This window comes from Ambystoma mexicanum, chromosome 9 (assembly GCF_040938575.1).
Source record: "Ambystoma mexicanum isolate Mex_15411 chromosome 9, UKY_AmexF1_1, whole genome shotgun sequence".
In the NCBI taxonomy this organism is placed as follows: Eukaryota; Metazoa; Chordata; class Amphibia; order Caudata; family Ambystomatidae; genus Ambystoma; species Ambystoma mexicanum.
Genome location: NC_090931.1, coordinates 151431083 through 151448425, shown reverse-complemented (window position 1 = coordinate 151448425; position 17343 = coordinate 151431083). Strand labels below are relative to the sequence as shown.

General features: G+C 46.2%; 1 protein-coding gene across 2 annotated transcripts in view; it reads left to right on the top strand.

Annotated features, from left to right (window-relative positions):
• GRIK4 (glutamate ionotropic receptor kainate type subunit 4) overlaps positions 1-17343 on the top strand; it is a 2031531-nt gene that overhangs the window by 1859042 nt on the left and 155146 nt on the right. For both annotated transcript variants that reach the window (XM_069614332.1, XM_069614333.1), the window contains exons 14-16: positions 4447-4556; positions 9287-9460; positions 12174-12339. In XM_069614332.1, coding sequence (XP_069470433.1) covers positions 4447-4556; positions 9287-9460; positions 12174-12339 — 450 coding nt within the window. The remainder of the gene's footprint in view (positions 1-4446; positions 4557-9286; positions 9461-12173; positions 12340-17343) is intronic.

Below are 17343 nucleotides of genomic sequence, written 5' to 3'. Positions count from 1 at the left end.
CCCTGGCCGATGTATACTTAGTGTGGAAGTGAGGCCACTTCTGGCCTCTGCTCGGCACCCTGGCCTATGTATACTTAGGCAAGGAAGTGAGGCAACTTCTGGCCTCTGCTCGGCACCCTGGTCTATGTATACTTAGATGTGGGAGTGAGGCCACTTCTGCCCTCTGCTTGGCACCCTGGCCTATGTATACTAAGGTGTGGGAGTGAGGCCACTTCTGCCCTCTGCTTGGCACCCTGGCGCCCTGGCCTATGTATACTTAGTGTGGAAGTGAGGCCACTTCTGGCCTCTGCTCGGCACCCTGGCCTATGTATACGTAGTGTGGAAGTGAGGCCACTTCTGGCCTCTGCTCGGCACCCTGGCCTATGTATACTTAGTGTGGAAGTGAGGCCACTTCTGGCCTCTGCTCGGCACCCCGGCCTATGTATACTTAGTGTGGAAGTGAGGCCAATTCTGGTCTCTGCTCAGCACCCTGTCCTATGTATACTTAGGTGTGGAAGTGAGGCCAATTCTGTTCTCTGCTCAGCACCCTGTCCTATGTATACTTAGGTGTGGAAGTGAGGCCACTTCTGGCCTCTGCTCAGCACCCTGGCCTATGTATACTTAGTGTGGAAGTGAGGCCACTTCTGGTCTCTGCTCGGCACCCTGGCCTATGTATGCTTAGTGTGGAAGTGAGGCCACTTCTGGTCTCTGTTCGGCACCCTGGCCTATGTATACTTAGTGTGGAAGTGAGGCCACTTCTGGCCTCTGCTCAGCACCCTGGCATTTGTATACTTAGTGTGGAAGTGAGGCCACTTCTGGCCTCTGCTCGGCACCCTGGCCTATGTATACTTAGATGTGGGAGTGAGGCCACTTCTGGCCTCTGCTCGCACCCTGGCCTATGTATACTTAGGCACGAGAGTGAGGCCACTTCTGGCCTCTGCTCAGCAACCTGGCCTATGTATACTTAGTGTGGAAGTGATGCCACTTCTGGCCTCTGCTCGCACCCTGGCCTATGTATACTTAGGCGCGGGAGTGATGCCACTTCTGGCCTCTGCTCGCACCCTGGCCTATGTATACTTAGGCGCGGGAGTGATGCCACTTCTGGCCTCTGCTCGCACCCTGGCCTATGTATACTTAGGCGCGGGAGTGATGCCACTTCTGGCCTCTGCTCGCACCCTGGCCTATGTATACTTAGGCGCGGGAGTGATGCCACTTCTGGCCTCTGCTCAGCACCCTGGCCTATGTATACTTAGTGTGGAAGTGAGGCCACTTCTGGCTTCTGCTCGACACCCTGGCCTATGTATACTTAGTGTGGAAGTGAGGCCACTTCTGGCCTCTGCTCGGCACCCTGCCCCATGTATACTTAGGCGCGGGAGTGAGGCCACTTCTGGCCTCTGCTCGCACCCTGGCCTATGTATACTTAGTGTGGAAGTGAGGCCACTTCTGGCTTCTGCTCGACACCCTGGCCTATGTATACTTAGTGTGGAAGTGAGGCCACTTCTGGCCTCTGCTCGGCACCCTGGCCCATGTATACTTAGGCGCGGGAGTGATGCCACTTCTGGCCTCTGCTCAGCACCCTGGCCTATGTATACTTAGTGTGGAAGTGAGGCCACTTCTGGCCTCTGCTCGGCACCCTGGCCTATGTATACTTAGATGTGGGAGTGAGGCCACTTCTGGCCTCTGCTCGCACCCTGGCCTATGTATACTTAGGCGCGGGAGTGATGCCACTTCTGGCCTCTGCTCGGCACCCTGGCCTATGTATACTTAGATGTGGGAGTGAGGCCACTTCTGGCCTCTGCTCGCACCCTGGCCTATGTATACTTAGGCACGAGAGTGAGGCCACTTCTGGCCTCTGCTCAGCAACCTGGCCTATGTATACTTAGTGGGGAAGTGAGGCCACTTCTGGCCTCTGCTCGGCACCCTGGCCTATGTATACTTAGTGTGGAAGTGAGGCCACTTCTGGCCTCTGCTCGGCACCCTGGCCTATGTATACTTAGATGTGGGAGTGAGGCCACTTCTGGCCTCTGCTCGCACCCTGGCCTATGTATACTTAGGCACGAGAGTGAGGCCACTTCTGGCCTCTGCTCAGCAACCTGGCCTATGTATACTTAGTGGGGAAGTGAGGCCACTTCTGGCCTCTGCTCGCACCCTGGCCTATGTATGCGGAAGGAAATGAGGCCATACTTAGTGTGGAAGTGGGTGAATAGAACTTTCCAAAGCAAGAAGGAGAGTGACCCTACTTCTAAACGTGAACATCGAAATCGTGCTCGATAAACCACGGATTATCTGGTAGCAGTCCATTCCATCATGAAGTCATCACGGTTAAGTGATGTGTGCCATCAACGAGTGGGACTAACTCGGCGCAGATTGACCTGGAGTCTGTCCTGGAGCTGGATTCCGAACCGACCCAACAGGCACGTACCGTGTGCACAGGAAGACACTCAGCACCAGGTGCAGGCCCTGTTTGGCCTCAGTCAGCATGACCAGGGTGGGCATATGTGCCAAGGGACGCGTTATCGCACCACTCGCATGGCATACTTGCAGTAGCACTCTGGCGCCGCCCTGCTGGCGCCAGGGCCGAGCCTGTGAAGGAGCTGGATTATCAATCCGAGCCGAGGCGCTACAAACAATGCAATGACGCGCTCTCAGAGGCATTCTCCAAGTTTAAGACATGTTCGCTGAAACATTTCCATCAGCCAGTTGTTGGATTGACTGTACCCATTCTGTGAAGAGGGGATCACCCCCGTCTTTATAGAGGAGGAACAATCGCCTTCATCGACCCCCCCCCCTCCACCAACTGACACACATTTCCTTATCACCTGACCAAAGGTGTCCTAATGCCATGTCCGGAGAGCACCGCGGGCCATACACCACCCAGGTATTTACCCAAACAATTGTTTACGTCAATTTCTCAACAGCATTTCCCTTCACCCCACTTAAGTCACAGGTTCTATGGAATTGTCGATGCACATGTTCTTAGCATGCGACCTCCAGCCCTGGCAGTAATGTCCTCATCAATGCTGGCCCCCCCCTTTTCCCCTCTCCCCCCTCTCCCTCTTCCTCTCCCCACCTTTGCCTCTCCTTCTCCTCCCTCACACCCTCCCCTCTCTCACCCTTACCCCCTCTCCCCATCTCTCCCTCTCCTGTCTCCCTCTCCCCCTCCACTATCTCTCCCTCTCTCCTTCGCTACCTCCATTCTCTCACTCTCACCCTCCCCTCTCCCCCCTCTCTCTCTCCCCACCTTTGCCTCTCCTATTCCTCCCTCACACCCTCCCCTCTCTCACCTTTACCCCCTCTCCCCATCTCTCCCTCTCCTCTCTCTCCCTCTCCCCCTCCCCTATCCCTCCCTCTCTCCTTCTCTCCCTCCATTCTCTCACTCTCACCCTCCCATCTCTCTCGCTCCCCCTCCCCTCTTTCTCTCACCCTCTCCCTCTTCCCCCCTCCCCCACCCTCTCTGCCTTGCCCCCTCCCTCCCTGTCCCCCTCTCTTGCTCTCCCCCTCTCGCTCTCCCTCTCCCCCTCCCCCTCCCCTATCTCCCCCTCTCCTTCCATTCTCTCCCTCTCCCCTAACTCTCCCTCTCCTCTCCCCTCCCTTCTTTCTCTCACCCTCTCCCTCTTGCTCCCTCTCCCCTACTCTCTCTGCCCTGCCCCCCTCCATGACCCCCCTCTCTCTCTCTCTCTCTCTCTCTCTCTCTCTCACTGCCCCAATATCCCGCTTTCTCTCCCTCTCCTTCCTCCTCCCCTCCATCCCCGTGCCGCTCTCCCTCCCTCACATCCTCTCCCCCTCTCACTCTCCGTCTCCCCCTATCCATCACCCCCCCTCCCCCGCTCTACACTTCCACTGCCCCCGGTCTCTCTCTCAGTTCTCATGTTAGCTTCACCAGATGATCCTGGGTGCCAAATAAAATAGAAAAATTGCCCCTCTGCCCCACAATGGTATCAGACTTTGCTCGCCATGCAACACTAAAACCCTGCAGAAGACACGGGAGAGTGTATGTCTGGGACTTAATTCTACCAGGCAGCGACCCTAAATCCACGAAAGTGTATGTTCTTGATGCGATTCATTTTAAAGTCATCTCGAGTTTGGCAGCTAATGGAACAGATGCACGGGAGATGAACAGGTCTGCGTAGGGTCAAACAGTTATCGTAAAGTGGAGAGCCGGGATTTGAATGCCAGTTGACAGGCTCCCACTTGACCACATACATCTCTTTCCTGTTTTGGGGAACCTTCTGTTGAGCCACAAACACAGCCCCCCCTCCAACGTTTTAGGAAGGAACTGTATTATGTTGTACTTGCGATGTAATGTAATGCTCGTGTTCTCTGCTACTTGCTATTTTATTTCCGCACTCCATTGCACTGAATTGATTTGCGCTTAAAGTGCTAAGCAGCCTCATGGGCCATGACCGCATTATTGACAACCAATGTACACATTAAATATTAACCCACGACTCTCCTCTCTGCTTTTAGGGTCGCAAGCCTGGCTACTTCTCGTTCCTGGACCCCTTCTCGCCCGGCGTATGGCTCTTCATGCTTTTGGCCTACCTGGCAGTCAGCTGTGTGCTTTTCCTGGTGGCAAGGTACGCTTCCTTCTCGTCTCTGGTATGTTATCGCCCCCCAGTGTTCACATAGGAGCAGTACATGAGACACAAAGGTCTCTGAGCCTGAACCCATGGGAAATAAATAACAAACGAGCTGCTTTGCTCATAACTAAATCAATGCTTCAGAACTCCCGAAACAATTCTCAGCCAATCCACGTCTTCCCCCTGCCAACTCTATTTAAATTCCACTCACTTTATGTATTTAATTATTTAAATGATTTGGTCGACGTGGACCATGTCACTTGAGGCATTCGAGCTCACGTGTTCTTTGAGACAGATCTACGCGATCACTGCGTGGCCGAAAAGACCGCAAACGGAAATTCTGAATGCGAAAAAAAAGCAGCTGCACAGACATTACATAGATCGCACATCTATGTCTTACTTCCACAATCCCTGCTTTGAAACTGCTGGGGACACCCCTGGAGCCCACAAACCCATTATACTGTGCAAGAGCAGTGGGGGGACACCCCCGCAACCCCCGCTCCCCTTGTACGGTATAATGGGAAATCGTCATTTTCGTTTACTGCCAAATGTGCAGGAAACGTGCATTCAGGATTTTTCACGTTATTTTGGTAAGATACCCTTTGAGACTTACTTGCCAAGTACACAAGCTAAGCAGGTCAAAGTTTGCCACCCGGCCTTTCTTATTGAAATGTGAACTTGCCATAGTTATCAGTCAACGTGGAGAAGGCATTCGATTTAGGCATTCGATTTAGGAATGCACCAATGCGTAGTCGTGTAGGTGGTCAATGGGCATCACGTTTTTTTTAAAGTTATGCTGTATGTTGTTTGAAGGCTTCACATTGCCTCTCTGAGGGGCTCGTTTACAGGATAAGGGGAGTCATTCAATGTGTAAAAGACCTACCTACCCACTGCACAATAACAGCCTCGTTGCAGCCTCATTGCGGGGGTTGTGGCACGGGAATATATACTGGCAAAGTGGCATTGCGTCGGGAAATACCTGTAGCTGACAGGAGTCTGTAAGCTGTGGCTCGCCATATGTTTAATACTATGACTCCCATAATAACTCGGCATTGAATGCAGTGGCTAGGGCTGATGGGAGTTGAAGTCCAAACCATCTGGAGAGAACAAGTGTGAAGGCCCTATTACGTGTCAGGATGCTGAGGGGCCGAGAAATCAGAAGATTTGTGTGGATTCTGCCCAACTTCAGCTCATGCAAAGCAGAAGGCCACAAGTCGGTTTGGGGAGTGAGGTGGCATCTGCTTTTGGACATGCGTGGCGTGTGCACACTCAAGGCATTGCACACACATACAGCATATATATTGCATTGCAGAACATATGGAACACAGGTGATACCACACACATGCATAATTCCACTAGCTTCATTTTCTCTTGGTGTAAAGTCATGGAAATGGGCTAAACTGCCCACTTTAACCATTTCAGGCATAGTGAAACGGGCTCCACTGTGATGAAGGCCCTCCTTACCCATCTCTGTCATGAATGCACTGGATTGTGTGGCTCAGGCACAGAAAGCCTGGGTATGCCCGGGTCCCTGCCTGACACCACTTAATGCTGTGAATGAGGTTCTATGTGATATTGTCGAATATTAAAGCCAACACACAAAAAATACTGTTTTGATTTTTAGTCGATTTGGTGCAGCATTTAATATTGCCCAATTTCACTTTTCAACCTGCCCCCGCAATCTCCTCACCTCTTAAATTGGGGGTCCCCCCCCCAAACTCCCCCATTATTCCTACACCCTCTCACCATAATGGCCCATAAGCCATCCCCCACTAACACATACACAATACATACACCCCATCTCCCCAGCCCCCTCCCTACACACTCCAAACATCACCCCTAAACATGCAAACAGACACGCAAGCAGACACACACACCCACCTGACTTCTGCCTTCCTGTGTTCTTCTCGGCCACGCCTATCAGCCCCTGCACGCACTCGTGTGCGAGGGGCGTGACAGATTTAGAAAGACAGCTCTGTGCAGTCATAGAGTGGTCTTTCTAAATCAGGCTTTGAAAGTGTTGCTTTTAAAAAAAAGACATGTTCACTTAGTACTGTGAATTATTAGAATGCATCAGAAAGAGCCTGTGCTTGGAAGCTGTAGCAGTCACCGCTTTCCAACCTTCCACCTCTTGGGCTAAAAGGAAGCCTGATCTCCAGCCAGCGTTTCCTGCTCAGACTATTCTATAACAGGCCTATTCAACCATTGGCTGTACGAAAGGTTTTGACTACAACTCCCATCAGCCCTAAACAGCATACCCAATGGTTTGTTTATTTATTTAGCGTGCAAAACCCTGAGGTATCTAGGCGCTTAAATTTAAGAGATTAGTTTCAGTGCTTCAGGTTACAGAAAAGGAAGCGTAAGAAGTGCATTACAACATTGTGGAACATGTAAAGGTAATACATCATACTCAAAGTGCAAAAAAGAAGTACATGATGATCACATCCATTAAGCCTGCACCCATGTTGCAGGGCGGCAACAGCACACAGATGCGAGATTCAAACAAACATGGTGCCTACTCCATGTTGCAGGGCGGCAGAAGGACACAGATGCTAGAGTCCATCAATGGGCAAATACATGGTGTCTACTCCGTGTTACAAGGCGGCAACAACACACAGATGCGAAAGTCAAGCAATGGGCAAATACATGGTGCCTACCCCATGTTGCAGTGCGGCAGCAGCACACAGATGCTAGAGTCCATCAATGGGCAAATACATGGTGCCTACTCCGTGTTACAAGGCGGCAACAACACACAGATGCGAAAGTCAAGCAATGGGCAAATACATGGTGCCTACCCCATGTTGCAGTGCGGCAGCAGCACACAGATGCTAGAGTCCATCAATGGGCAAATACATGGTGCCTGCCCCATGTTGCAGAGCGGCAGCAGCACACAGATGCGAGAGTCAAACAATGGGCAAATACATGGTGCCTGCCCCATGTTACAAGGCGGCAACAACACACAGATGCGAAAGTCAAGCAATTGGCAAATACATGGTGCCTACCCCATGTTGCAGTGCGGCAGCAGCACACAGATGCTAGAGTCCATCAATGGACAAACACATGGTGCCTGCCCCATGTTGCAGGGCGGCAGCAGCACACAGATGCTAGAGTCCATCAATGGGCAAATACATGGTGCCTGCCCCATGTTGCAGGGCGGCAGCAGCACACAGATGCGAGAGTCAAACAATGGGCAAATACATGGTGCCTCACAATGGTGAGGCATCATGGGAATTATAGTCTAAAACATCTGGAGAGCCGCAGGTTGTAGACCCCTGTTCTAGAAAGATTCCCAATGTCGAAATGCAGCAAAGCTTGGCATATTTACTAGGGACATGTCCGGCCTCCAAAATGAAGCTGCTAGCGCCAGATAACAGAACCAAGTCCCAGGAAGGAAGTGCTATTAGCATGCAGCCGCGTCTAGACAGCACGGGAAAACGAAACCGCCAATTTCTAGCCAGTTGTTTGGCGAGGACACAATCCTACGATGTCGACGCACTAATGAGTAGTGTGTATACAGGGAATTTATTGCCCACGGGCCATAGATGCAGCAACATTCAGGCAGTATACAGAAGACACATCCGTACAGTGACCTCGCAGTTATCTACGGGCACCTCCATACAGTGCACCAGTTGACCCTACTGTACCCACCCTCACATTGTGCAGCAAGAAGTACAGGTGGAGTCTTCTTAGTGTCAGAGTGATGATGGAGAGAGGGAATCGCTTTAAATTCACTGCCTCTGATATGGAGGGAAAACTGAAAGCACCATACTTTTAAGATCCTCTGCTCCAGGTTTAATCTGAGCCCAAAGAGAGTACTTTCTTCATTACGAAACTCTTAGTCTCGGGTGGATAGCTCAGGGGCAACGTGCTCACCTTGGAAGCAAGTCTCACGAGCAACACAGGTTCAATCCCCTGGTCCGCGATTAGAAACCTCTGGGTATTAAGCACGTTATAAATAACCTATCATATCATGTCACTTAAGGACCCCCTCTAATAGTGTCCAGGCATCTAGACACAGTGGACATTCTTTCCTTCCAGTGCATGCAGCTCTGGGGAGAAGCAGCCTCTTAGAGTGTATTATACGGCACACAAAGGATGCACTCACATATTGCAGGTAGCAGTGTTGAAAGGGGATGCTTTAACAGCATCCTGACAGCACTGTAGTGGGGTGACAATCTTAGTGCAACCAGGCAGAGCTGCAAATGTGCGCCCACTTAAAATTCCATGAAATAATATATGTAGTTTACACACTGGGCCAAGTAGTCCTATGAAAAGGTATCTCTATTACAAAACAAAGGGCTAGATTCATGGAATTTTTTGCACGGTTCAAAGTGACTTTGCACTGCTGAAAATTGCCTCTGCACTGACAACACAAACCCTGATTCATGGAACTGTGCAAAGTCTATTTTTGCAGTGCAAAGTCAGTGCAGTCATTGTGTACTGCAAAAATGTTGTCAATGCAAAGTCAATTTTCAGCAGTGCAAAGTCACTTTGAACCGTGCAAAGAATTTCATGAATCAGGCCCAAAGTGAGCATCTCAGAGGGCAAGCCCTCCTACCCGGCCCAGGGTGATTAGTGTGAGGGCATACTGGTAGAAGGCTCAGGTTGTCACAGGTTGGGGGTAGCATGCATCAAGGGTGGGGAGCACTGTATTGCAAGGCGTAACCTCTTGTGTGCTGCCTGCTATTTTCTGATGTTGCGCGCCTGCCTGTTCTTTCTCTTGGCAGGTTGACGCCCTATGAGTGGTACAGCCCGCATCCTTGTGCTCAGGGCAGGTGTAACCTCGTGGTAAACCAATACTCCTTGGGGAACAGCCTGTGGTTTCCAGTCGGCGGATTCATGCAGCAGGGTTCCACGATCGCTCCACGTGCTCTATCCACGCGGTGCGTCAGCGGAGTCTGGTAAGGACCTGAAAAACTCTCACAAGTTCCTTTCAAGATTTTCTAATTTGCCCTGGATGGTGCCACCAAGGCTCAACTTTGGGTGACACGTAATTCAGCTAATGGATATTTCATCCAAGTAGTGAACACAAGTTATCAGTTTTCAATTGAAAAAAGACCTGGGGCCAGAATACAGAAATTTAGCACCGGTGCAGGGGCAAAGTTGCATGGTATTGGCACTAGGGCAAAGTTTGCCCTATTTCTAAAAACAATGGGATATATTGGCACACCATTGCACCATGACAAGTGCTTTTTGGCATGGTATAAACACCAGGGCAAAAAGTGCCTCAGTGCAAGAAAAGGTACATGCCATAGGGCACGTTTTGCACTTGTGCTAATACTGTACAATTTTGCACTTGCACCAGTGCACATTTTTTGTAATCCGGCCCCTGGTGATCTAAGTAACAGGAACAAAACCCTATTGAAGGCAACTAACTATGAGTCATCCTGTCAGTGACAAGTATGTCTCCCTTTCAACCTCTCTATTTGACCCCTTTTCTTATCCCTCCTTGTTCATTACCAATACTTTTTTGTTACCTTTTCCCCATTTGCTTTTATTCCAATGATGTATTTCCAGTTGTCTATGCAGAGGCTAACTTAAAACATCGTAAATCAGGTGACAAAGGAATAAGGGTGCTGTCTTTCGCTCTGGCTATATTTGTTGATTTGACCTTGGCGGCCCTCTGCATTCACTCCCCCATTTTAGCATTCTGCTGACTTAAGTTTGGGATCCTGTGCAGATAACCTTATGCTCTAGGAACCACTCTTCCAGGATTGAATGGCGACTCCTTTTCTTGCAGATCCAGGTCAGCAACATGAGTATCTTTTATACAATTCCTTAATAGAGGACATGTCTAGTAGTCATTAATTTGTCAATTATTGAGCCTAGAGACCCACATTGAGCATGTGTTGTTGTGATTATAATATTGATTATTCAGCCTGTAGATAAAAATGGAGGACCTGTCTAGTAGTGGTTAAGTTATCGATTATCGAATCAAGAGACCAACATTGAGAACGTCTCGTAGTTATTAGATTGTCGTTTATTCAGCCTGTAGACCAAAATGATGCACATGTCTAGTAGTGATTAAGTGGTTGATCATCAAGCTTATCAACCACTCGTCTAGTGGTAATTAAGTTGTTGATTATGAAGCATAGAGAGCCAAACAGGGGAAATGTCTCGTAGTGATTACATTGCCAGATTATCAGACTGGAGACCCAAATGAACGACATATCTCCTGAGGAATAAGTTATCATTTACTGAGGCTGGAGCCTGATTTAAGCGCTTGTCAAGAAGAGAATAAATTGTTGAATATGAAGGGCCCGATACGTGGAATTTTTTGGACCGTTCAAAGTGACTTTGCACTGCTGAAAAGTAACTTTGCATTGCCGACACAGATCCTGGTTCATGCAACTGTGCAAAGTGTTGTTTTGCAGTGCAAAGTTAGTGCAAAGTCATTTTGTACTGCAAAAACGACTATGCACTGACTTTGCACGGATTTAGCACTGCAAAAATACAATTTGCCCAGTTCCATGAATCAGGGTTTGTGTCGGCAGTGCAAAGTCACTTTTCAGCAGTGCAAGGTCACTTTTAACCGTGCAAACAATTCCATGAATTGGGCCCCAAGCCTAGAGTATCAGATGTAAGACATGTCAAGCAGTGATTACACTGCCAATTATTGAGCCTCTGGACTCAAATGGAGGGATTGTCTAATAGTGATTGAATTGTCGATTATCCACCCTGAAGACCCAAAAAGAAGACATCTCTAGTAGTGATAAAGATTCTGTTCATCAAGCCTGGAGACTCAATTAGAGGACATATCTAATAGTGATTTCGTTGTTGATTATCGAACCTAGAGATCCAACTCAAAGACATGTGATGTAGTGATTATGTTGTCGATGACATTCTTTATTAATGGGCTGGAGATCCAAATACAGTGCTTCTTTAGTAGTGATTAAGATGTTGATTATCAAGCCTGGAGACCCAAATGGAGGACATGGCTAGTAGTGATAAAGTTGTTGATAATCAAGCCTAGAGACCCAAATCTAAGTCATGTCAAGTAGTAGTATCATATTGTTGATTATTGAGCCTGGATACCATATGAAGGACTTGTCAAGTAGTGATTAATTTGTCAGATTACTGAGCCTGGAAACTCAAATGGTGACATACCTAGTAGTGACTACGTTTTTGATTATCGAGCCTACAGGTCGAAATGGAAAACGTGTTGTGTAGGGATTATATTGTCAATGATTGCGCCTGGAGATGCAAATGGGACACATGTCAAGTAGTGATTATATTGCCAATTATAGAGCCTGCAGATACAAATGGAGGGATTGCTTAGTAGTCATTAAGATGTCAATTATCAAGCATGGAGAACCAAATGGAAGACATCCCTAGCAGTTATTAATCTGTCGATTATCAAGACTGAAGATCCAAATGGTGGGGCTTTTCTAGTAGTGATGACATTGTAGATTATCAAGCCTGGAGACCAACATTCTAATGTTGACTTATCCATCTGACGAAATTTTCTAATCATTGACGAATCATCATATCCTCCTTTACCTCAGTTTCATTATCTGATGAGATTGGTTATCCCTCAAAACATGTCAACCACCCGTATTGATTTTTGTGTAAAATGAAAGGAGTTTTCTGATCAATCCCCCAATCTCATTGCAGGTGGGCCTTCACCCTGATTATCATCTCTTCCTACACAGCCAACCTGGCGGCCTTCCTCACAGTGCAGCGCATGGATGTGCCCATCGAATCGGTGGATGACTTGGCGGACCAGACGGCTATCGAGTATGGTACCATCCATGGTGGCTCCAGCATGACCTTCTTCCAAGTATGTCGCATTGTGGTGTTGAGTGGTGGCTAATTGTCACAGTTTATTACAGGGAACACGCCAGCTAGGGAACTCCTTGCCCTACAATGGATGTGTTGCACAATAAAGCACTTTTTATTGTTAATATACTACAGATTCTTTTGAGTAGGCCTGCAACCCGTCTCGCATTCAACCTCCACAAACACCCAGTGTCACAATGGACTAGGAACCTGGCTGGTGTGTATTAATAAGATATTTTATTAATGTATTATTCAATGTAAATGAGGATAATCAAAATACAACAGCCACCAAAATTGTGGCAACACAAATGCAATATCCTATCTAGAGTGACCAAGTGGAAATGGGCTGTTACACTCGCTTTTGTTATAATGACAAACAGGAAAATACAATCAGGTTGAAAGAGACTGTTACGCTACCTTTTGTTTTACTGACAAAACAAGAAAATAACAATTGCACACAAAGGGATAGCACCTACAGTTAAGCACTCCCCCTGCAACACATACCCCCAAACGTCAATTTGGACTTGATTCCTTTGAATGGAAGGCAGTGGCAAGGAATAGGAATAGAGGGAAAATCGGTTTTGGGGTAAAGCCCACCACCCCAAGATGGGAAGCCAGCAGAGAAAGTGAAAACCCGTTTTTGGAGCAAAATGGCAGAATGGGGTTTTGATTATTTCTCACAACTGCTATGGGACAGAATAGAAGAACATGTGTATTGCTTACACTTAGAAGATAGGCAACGTTTTATAGAATACTAATCAGCACACCAGGGCACAATAGAAATGAAGTAGGAAAATCGGTTTTGAGAAAAAGCGAAGGCAAAGGGAAAATACGGTGGCAAATGGAAATTCGTTTACCCTGGGGCTTAGAATGACAGGCAGCTCAGGGAAGATGTTCAGCTTACAATAGGAAAATCAGTTTTCAGTGACAAGGACATAGGCTCATAACAGGTAGACTTCTAGGCAAAAGGGATTGCTCACAATGGGAAAAACGGTTTGGGTTTAATAGAACAGATGCAAATAGGAATTTGTTTGGTAATGCACACGATACACTGACAAATTCGGTTTTTAGTTACAAGCAGAATAATTCTTTTGAGGCAACACTTTACTGAGTATTAAAATTAAATAAAAACTAGAACAATATGGTTGATTTCGAATTGCAACATTCGTGAACCGTGAATTTCAATGAGGGAATTAATTGTTTTACTTGAAAAAATACTAAGGATTTACACAGACAACTGAGAGATTTTTCAAAGGAGATATGCTAACATACACAGGCAAACAAGAGATGCTTCTATGGGGAGATTACTAAATTACACGGGCAGTCAGGGTTTTCAATGGGGAAATATTGAATGCACTGCTACAAAAATGAAGGGTTTATGCAATTTAGGGCTGGGGTTATATGCTACTTACATAGCAAGCCTTGGGTTAGGATTCAGGAAAGCCAGCTGGATCTCAGCACACTCTGGACAGATAGAGCAAGGGATCTGGTCACTGCACTCTCTAGAATGGTAAGGTTTAGCAGCCTTATCTCTACCTTCCTTCTCCTGTCTCACCGGTTTTTGTGTGTCCTGAGTCCTAGTACAGTCCCCCTTATATAGCAAAAATGACATCACTAACGTTATAATCTAGGTGGAGCACCCTGTAATTATCCCGGCTACTAGTATTGGACAGTTACCACCCCTCTCTCCGTCTCCAGTTGGGATTGGTTCATGGGAGGAGAGCATCATCTGTCTTTTCCATTTTTCATCCTCCTTTTGTTCCCCTTACCACTTTTTGGCAAAAACTAGTTATATATCATAACTTCATAATTTTACTAGCCACTGCCATAGGAAACATATATTCGTTTTTTGTATATCATGGGGAATTAGATAATCTGATCGCCAAATCCGTACAATTTAGCATGGCCATGTGGTCCATTTTTGTCATTTTCACAAAATGTGCAACAGTTATGAATATGTAAATCATCAAGCATATTCCTAATTTAAATTTCCACCCTTTCAAATAATCTCATAATTGTCACAGGTTCAGATCAGTCAATAAACCTAATCTAACTGGCCATTACAATTCCTAAAGTCCCAGGTAAATGCAATTTTTATCCTTAAAACCGCCTGGAAATTACATGAAAAATAGAATAAAATGGAAATAAATCCTTAGTCTGATGGCTTCACAAAATGCCTAAAACAAAAAAAGTCTTTTAATATCAATTGGGAGTGTCTGTTCAACATGTGGGAGGGTTGTTTCATCCCCCACAGCCATCTGTTCCCCTGGGTCAGCCTGTGACTGAGGGTTTTTTATGAGTCCCTTTGAAATTGGCAGTTTGCTCTTTGAAGTGGGAGCTGCAATGACTCACACCTTTTTGTCATGCTTTATCCATGGATTGCCTTCTTTGAAATCCCTGCATCCCTACCATCAGAACAGGGAGTTATGATGCCTCCCACAGCATCACATTTTATTACAGGATTGTTAGAGGAGAAGTGTGATATTCAGCTCGATGTGGGGCATGTCATTGTGAAGTTCCAGCCTCAGCCAGAGCCGTTTTTTCCTGAAGTAGTGTCTCTTCACAGGTTACAGGAGTTTTGTGGGTGAAACCTAACATACATTTGCTTTGGTCACCCCCACTCATTGTCTCCCTGACATTTTCTGTGTGAGCAGTGATATCTTTTCCCATTGTTGCATTTTAAAGCCGTTTTTATTTGCAACACACTTGCAGGCCATTTTTGCTCTTAATGTTTAAAATCCTGTCTTGCAGGTCACAGGATTCTTTGATTTCTTCTTCTTGGGTAGATTTACATTGCTGCTTGTCCATTGATAGTGATTGGTAGGCCCCTTTCCCCATGGTTCATTAATTTGACATGAACCAAGAGGAAAAGCCAGGCCGTTTTTGTTGCAGTGTTTAAATTCTTGACACTCATGTGAAATAAAAGAAAAAGGCAGGCCGTTTTTGGTTGCAGTGTTTAAATTCTTGCCACTCATGTGAAATAAACGCAAAGCAGGGCCGTTTTTGGTTACAGTGTTTATATGTTGCTGTTCATGTGAAAGGGAAAGCAAAAGCCAGGCTGTTTTTGTTGCAATGTTGCAATTCTTGCTACTCATGTGAAATAAAAGTAAAGCAAGGCTGTTTTTGGTTGCAGTGTTTAAATGCTGCTGTTCAGGTGAAAGGGACCTCTGTTTGGGGCCTTTAGATGCACCCACATAATCCTGTCATCCAAAAGAATGTTTTATAGAGTAACTTTGTCTATCATTACTTTGAGCTGGGAGTGTATCATGCACCTCTAAAGTTCCCTGAAAATGTGTGTGCAGAAGACTTCAGGCAAGGTCACCATTGTTTAGCAATGTCTCAAATCACAACCTGCAAGTCATAGATAAAGTGAATTTCGGGGTAGTTTAGGAAAAGTGGCGTAGGAGGTGTGCACACTTTTCCTGTGATAGGTCTGTGTTGAATAAGGCAAAAATTGGCCCACCTCTTTCGATATGAATGACTGAACCCTGGTCTATTACATATCATGGAAGACATGGGCATATGTTCATGCAATGTTTGACTGCTCAGAGCTTGGTCTACAAGGATGCACTAATGCATTGGATTAATATAGAATGTATTATGCACAAACTACTCAAAATCTCAAAGTGCCCCAAAGTCTCCAAATACAGAAAACCCGAAATGGATTCACTTCAGACTCCCTTTAAAATCCACTTTTCAAATTCTGTCTTTAAGAGACTGCAACTTCTGAACTTTTCTGTAATTGGAAGGGAAAGAATATCAAAGCACACGCTTCACTTGACAAAGTACTGTCCTTAAACAGATGGCTGCTATCAGCAGGAGTTAGCAAGTATCTTTGACCCCCCCGTCCAGAGGGGATGACAGTGCCTGAGTTAGATTTCAGAGGTATCTTTTGCCTTGTTGGTACACTGTACTGCCATTGCCTCGTGTATCACAAGTTCTTAAGAGTTAAGACCCTGAACTGAGGATCTTTCTTAACAGAAAGCAAACTCTGAGACTGTAGAGCATGCCCTATGCACTACTGCCTGCCTGCTTCACAGCTAAGGGACACAGGGCTCTAGAGAATTTGTGATATCTTGAGGGATATGATAAACCCTCGCTGGAAAGAAAATAGGAATCCAATTTAAGGGGATATAAGAATTAGAACAACATTTTGATCCGAGGTTCCATGAGACCTCTGTATCACTGAAACGACAAAAAAACATAGTCAAGGGACTGCCTTAAAATGCCTTCAACAAGGACTGACATATTAGAGAAAACTGTTTCTAAGCCCTCTAGTATAATTGAAGTCCTCGAAGTTGGATTTAAAGTGACGTCTTTACACACAACATTATCCTGTCTGTCTGCTCTCAAGAGCGCGTAGGGGAGCCCAGCCTGTCTACCAAAGTCACTTTAAACACAGGTCAATATTGAATGAGAAAGTGCTGACTCTGACACCCTGGTTACAGCAATAGCTTGGGAAACATGCAATAATTGCTTTAAAACAAGTTTCAACTTTTGTATTCCTCTAAAATACTAATATACATATTGATCCCCAATGTGTAATATAGAAAGAGTAAAAAAACAAAAACTTTCCAAAAATGTAATTAAAAAACCTTTGTTTAACCTTTACATGAAAATCACTTCGTCTGGGCAGGTTCTTCTTACATTAATATCAAAAGGCAGCCTTTCGAGCTTTAAAATATCAAGGCTTCCTTTCACCTCTAAGCTTGTGCATAATCATATGCATCTTTGACTGAATGTACACCCAGATAGATACATGAGATTTAATATATGCATACTTCTTTTACAGCTAATACCTTTAACACGTTTGTAATGGCTGCAAGTTACCAATAGTGCACAGGAGCATTTCCCAACACATTTTCATGATGCCTTTGCCCTCAATATATGCCAGTATAAAAACTTCTGTACACTGGCTGTGCCCATACATTTACATGCTGGCAGTATTGATATTCTTATTGTTATTTTATTTCTATTGCGCTTCTACACAAGTGTTTCAGAGCGC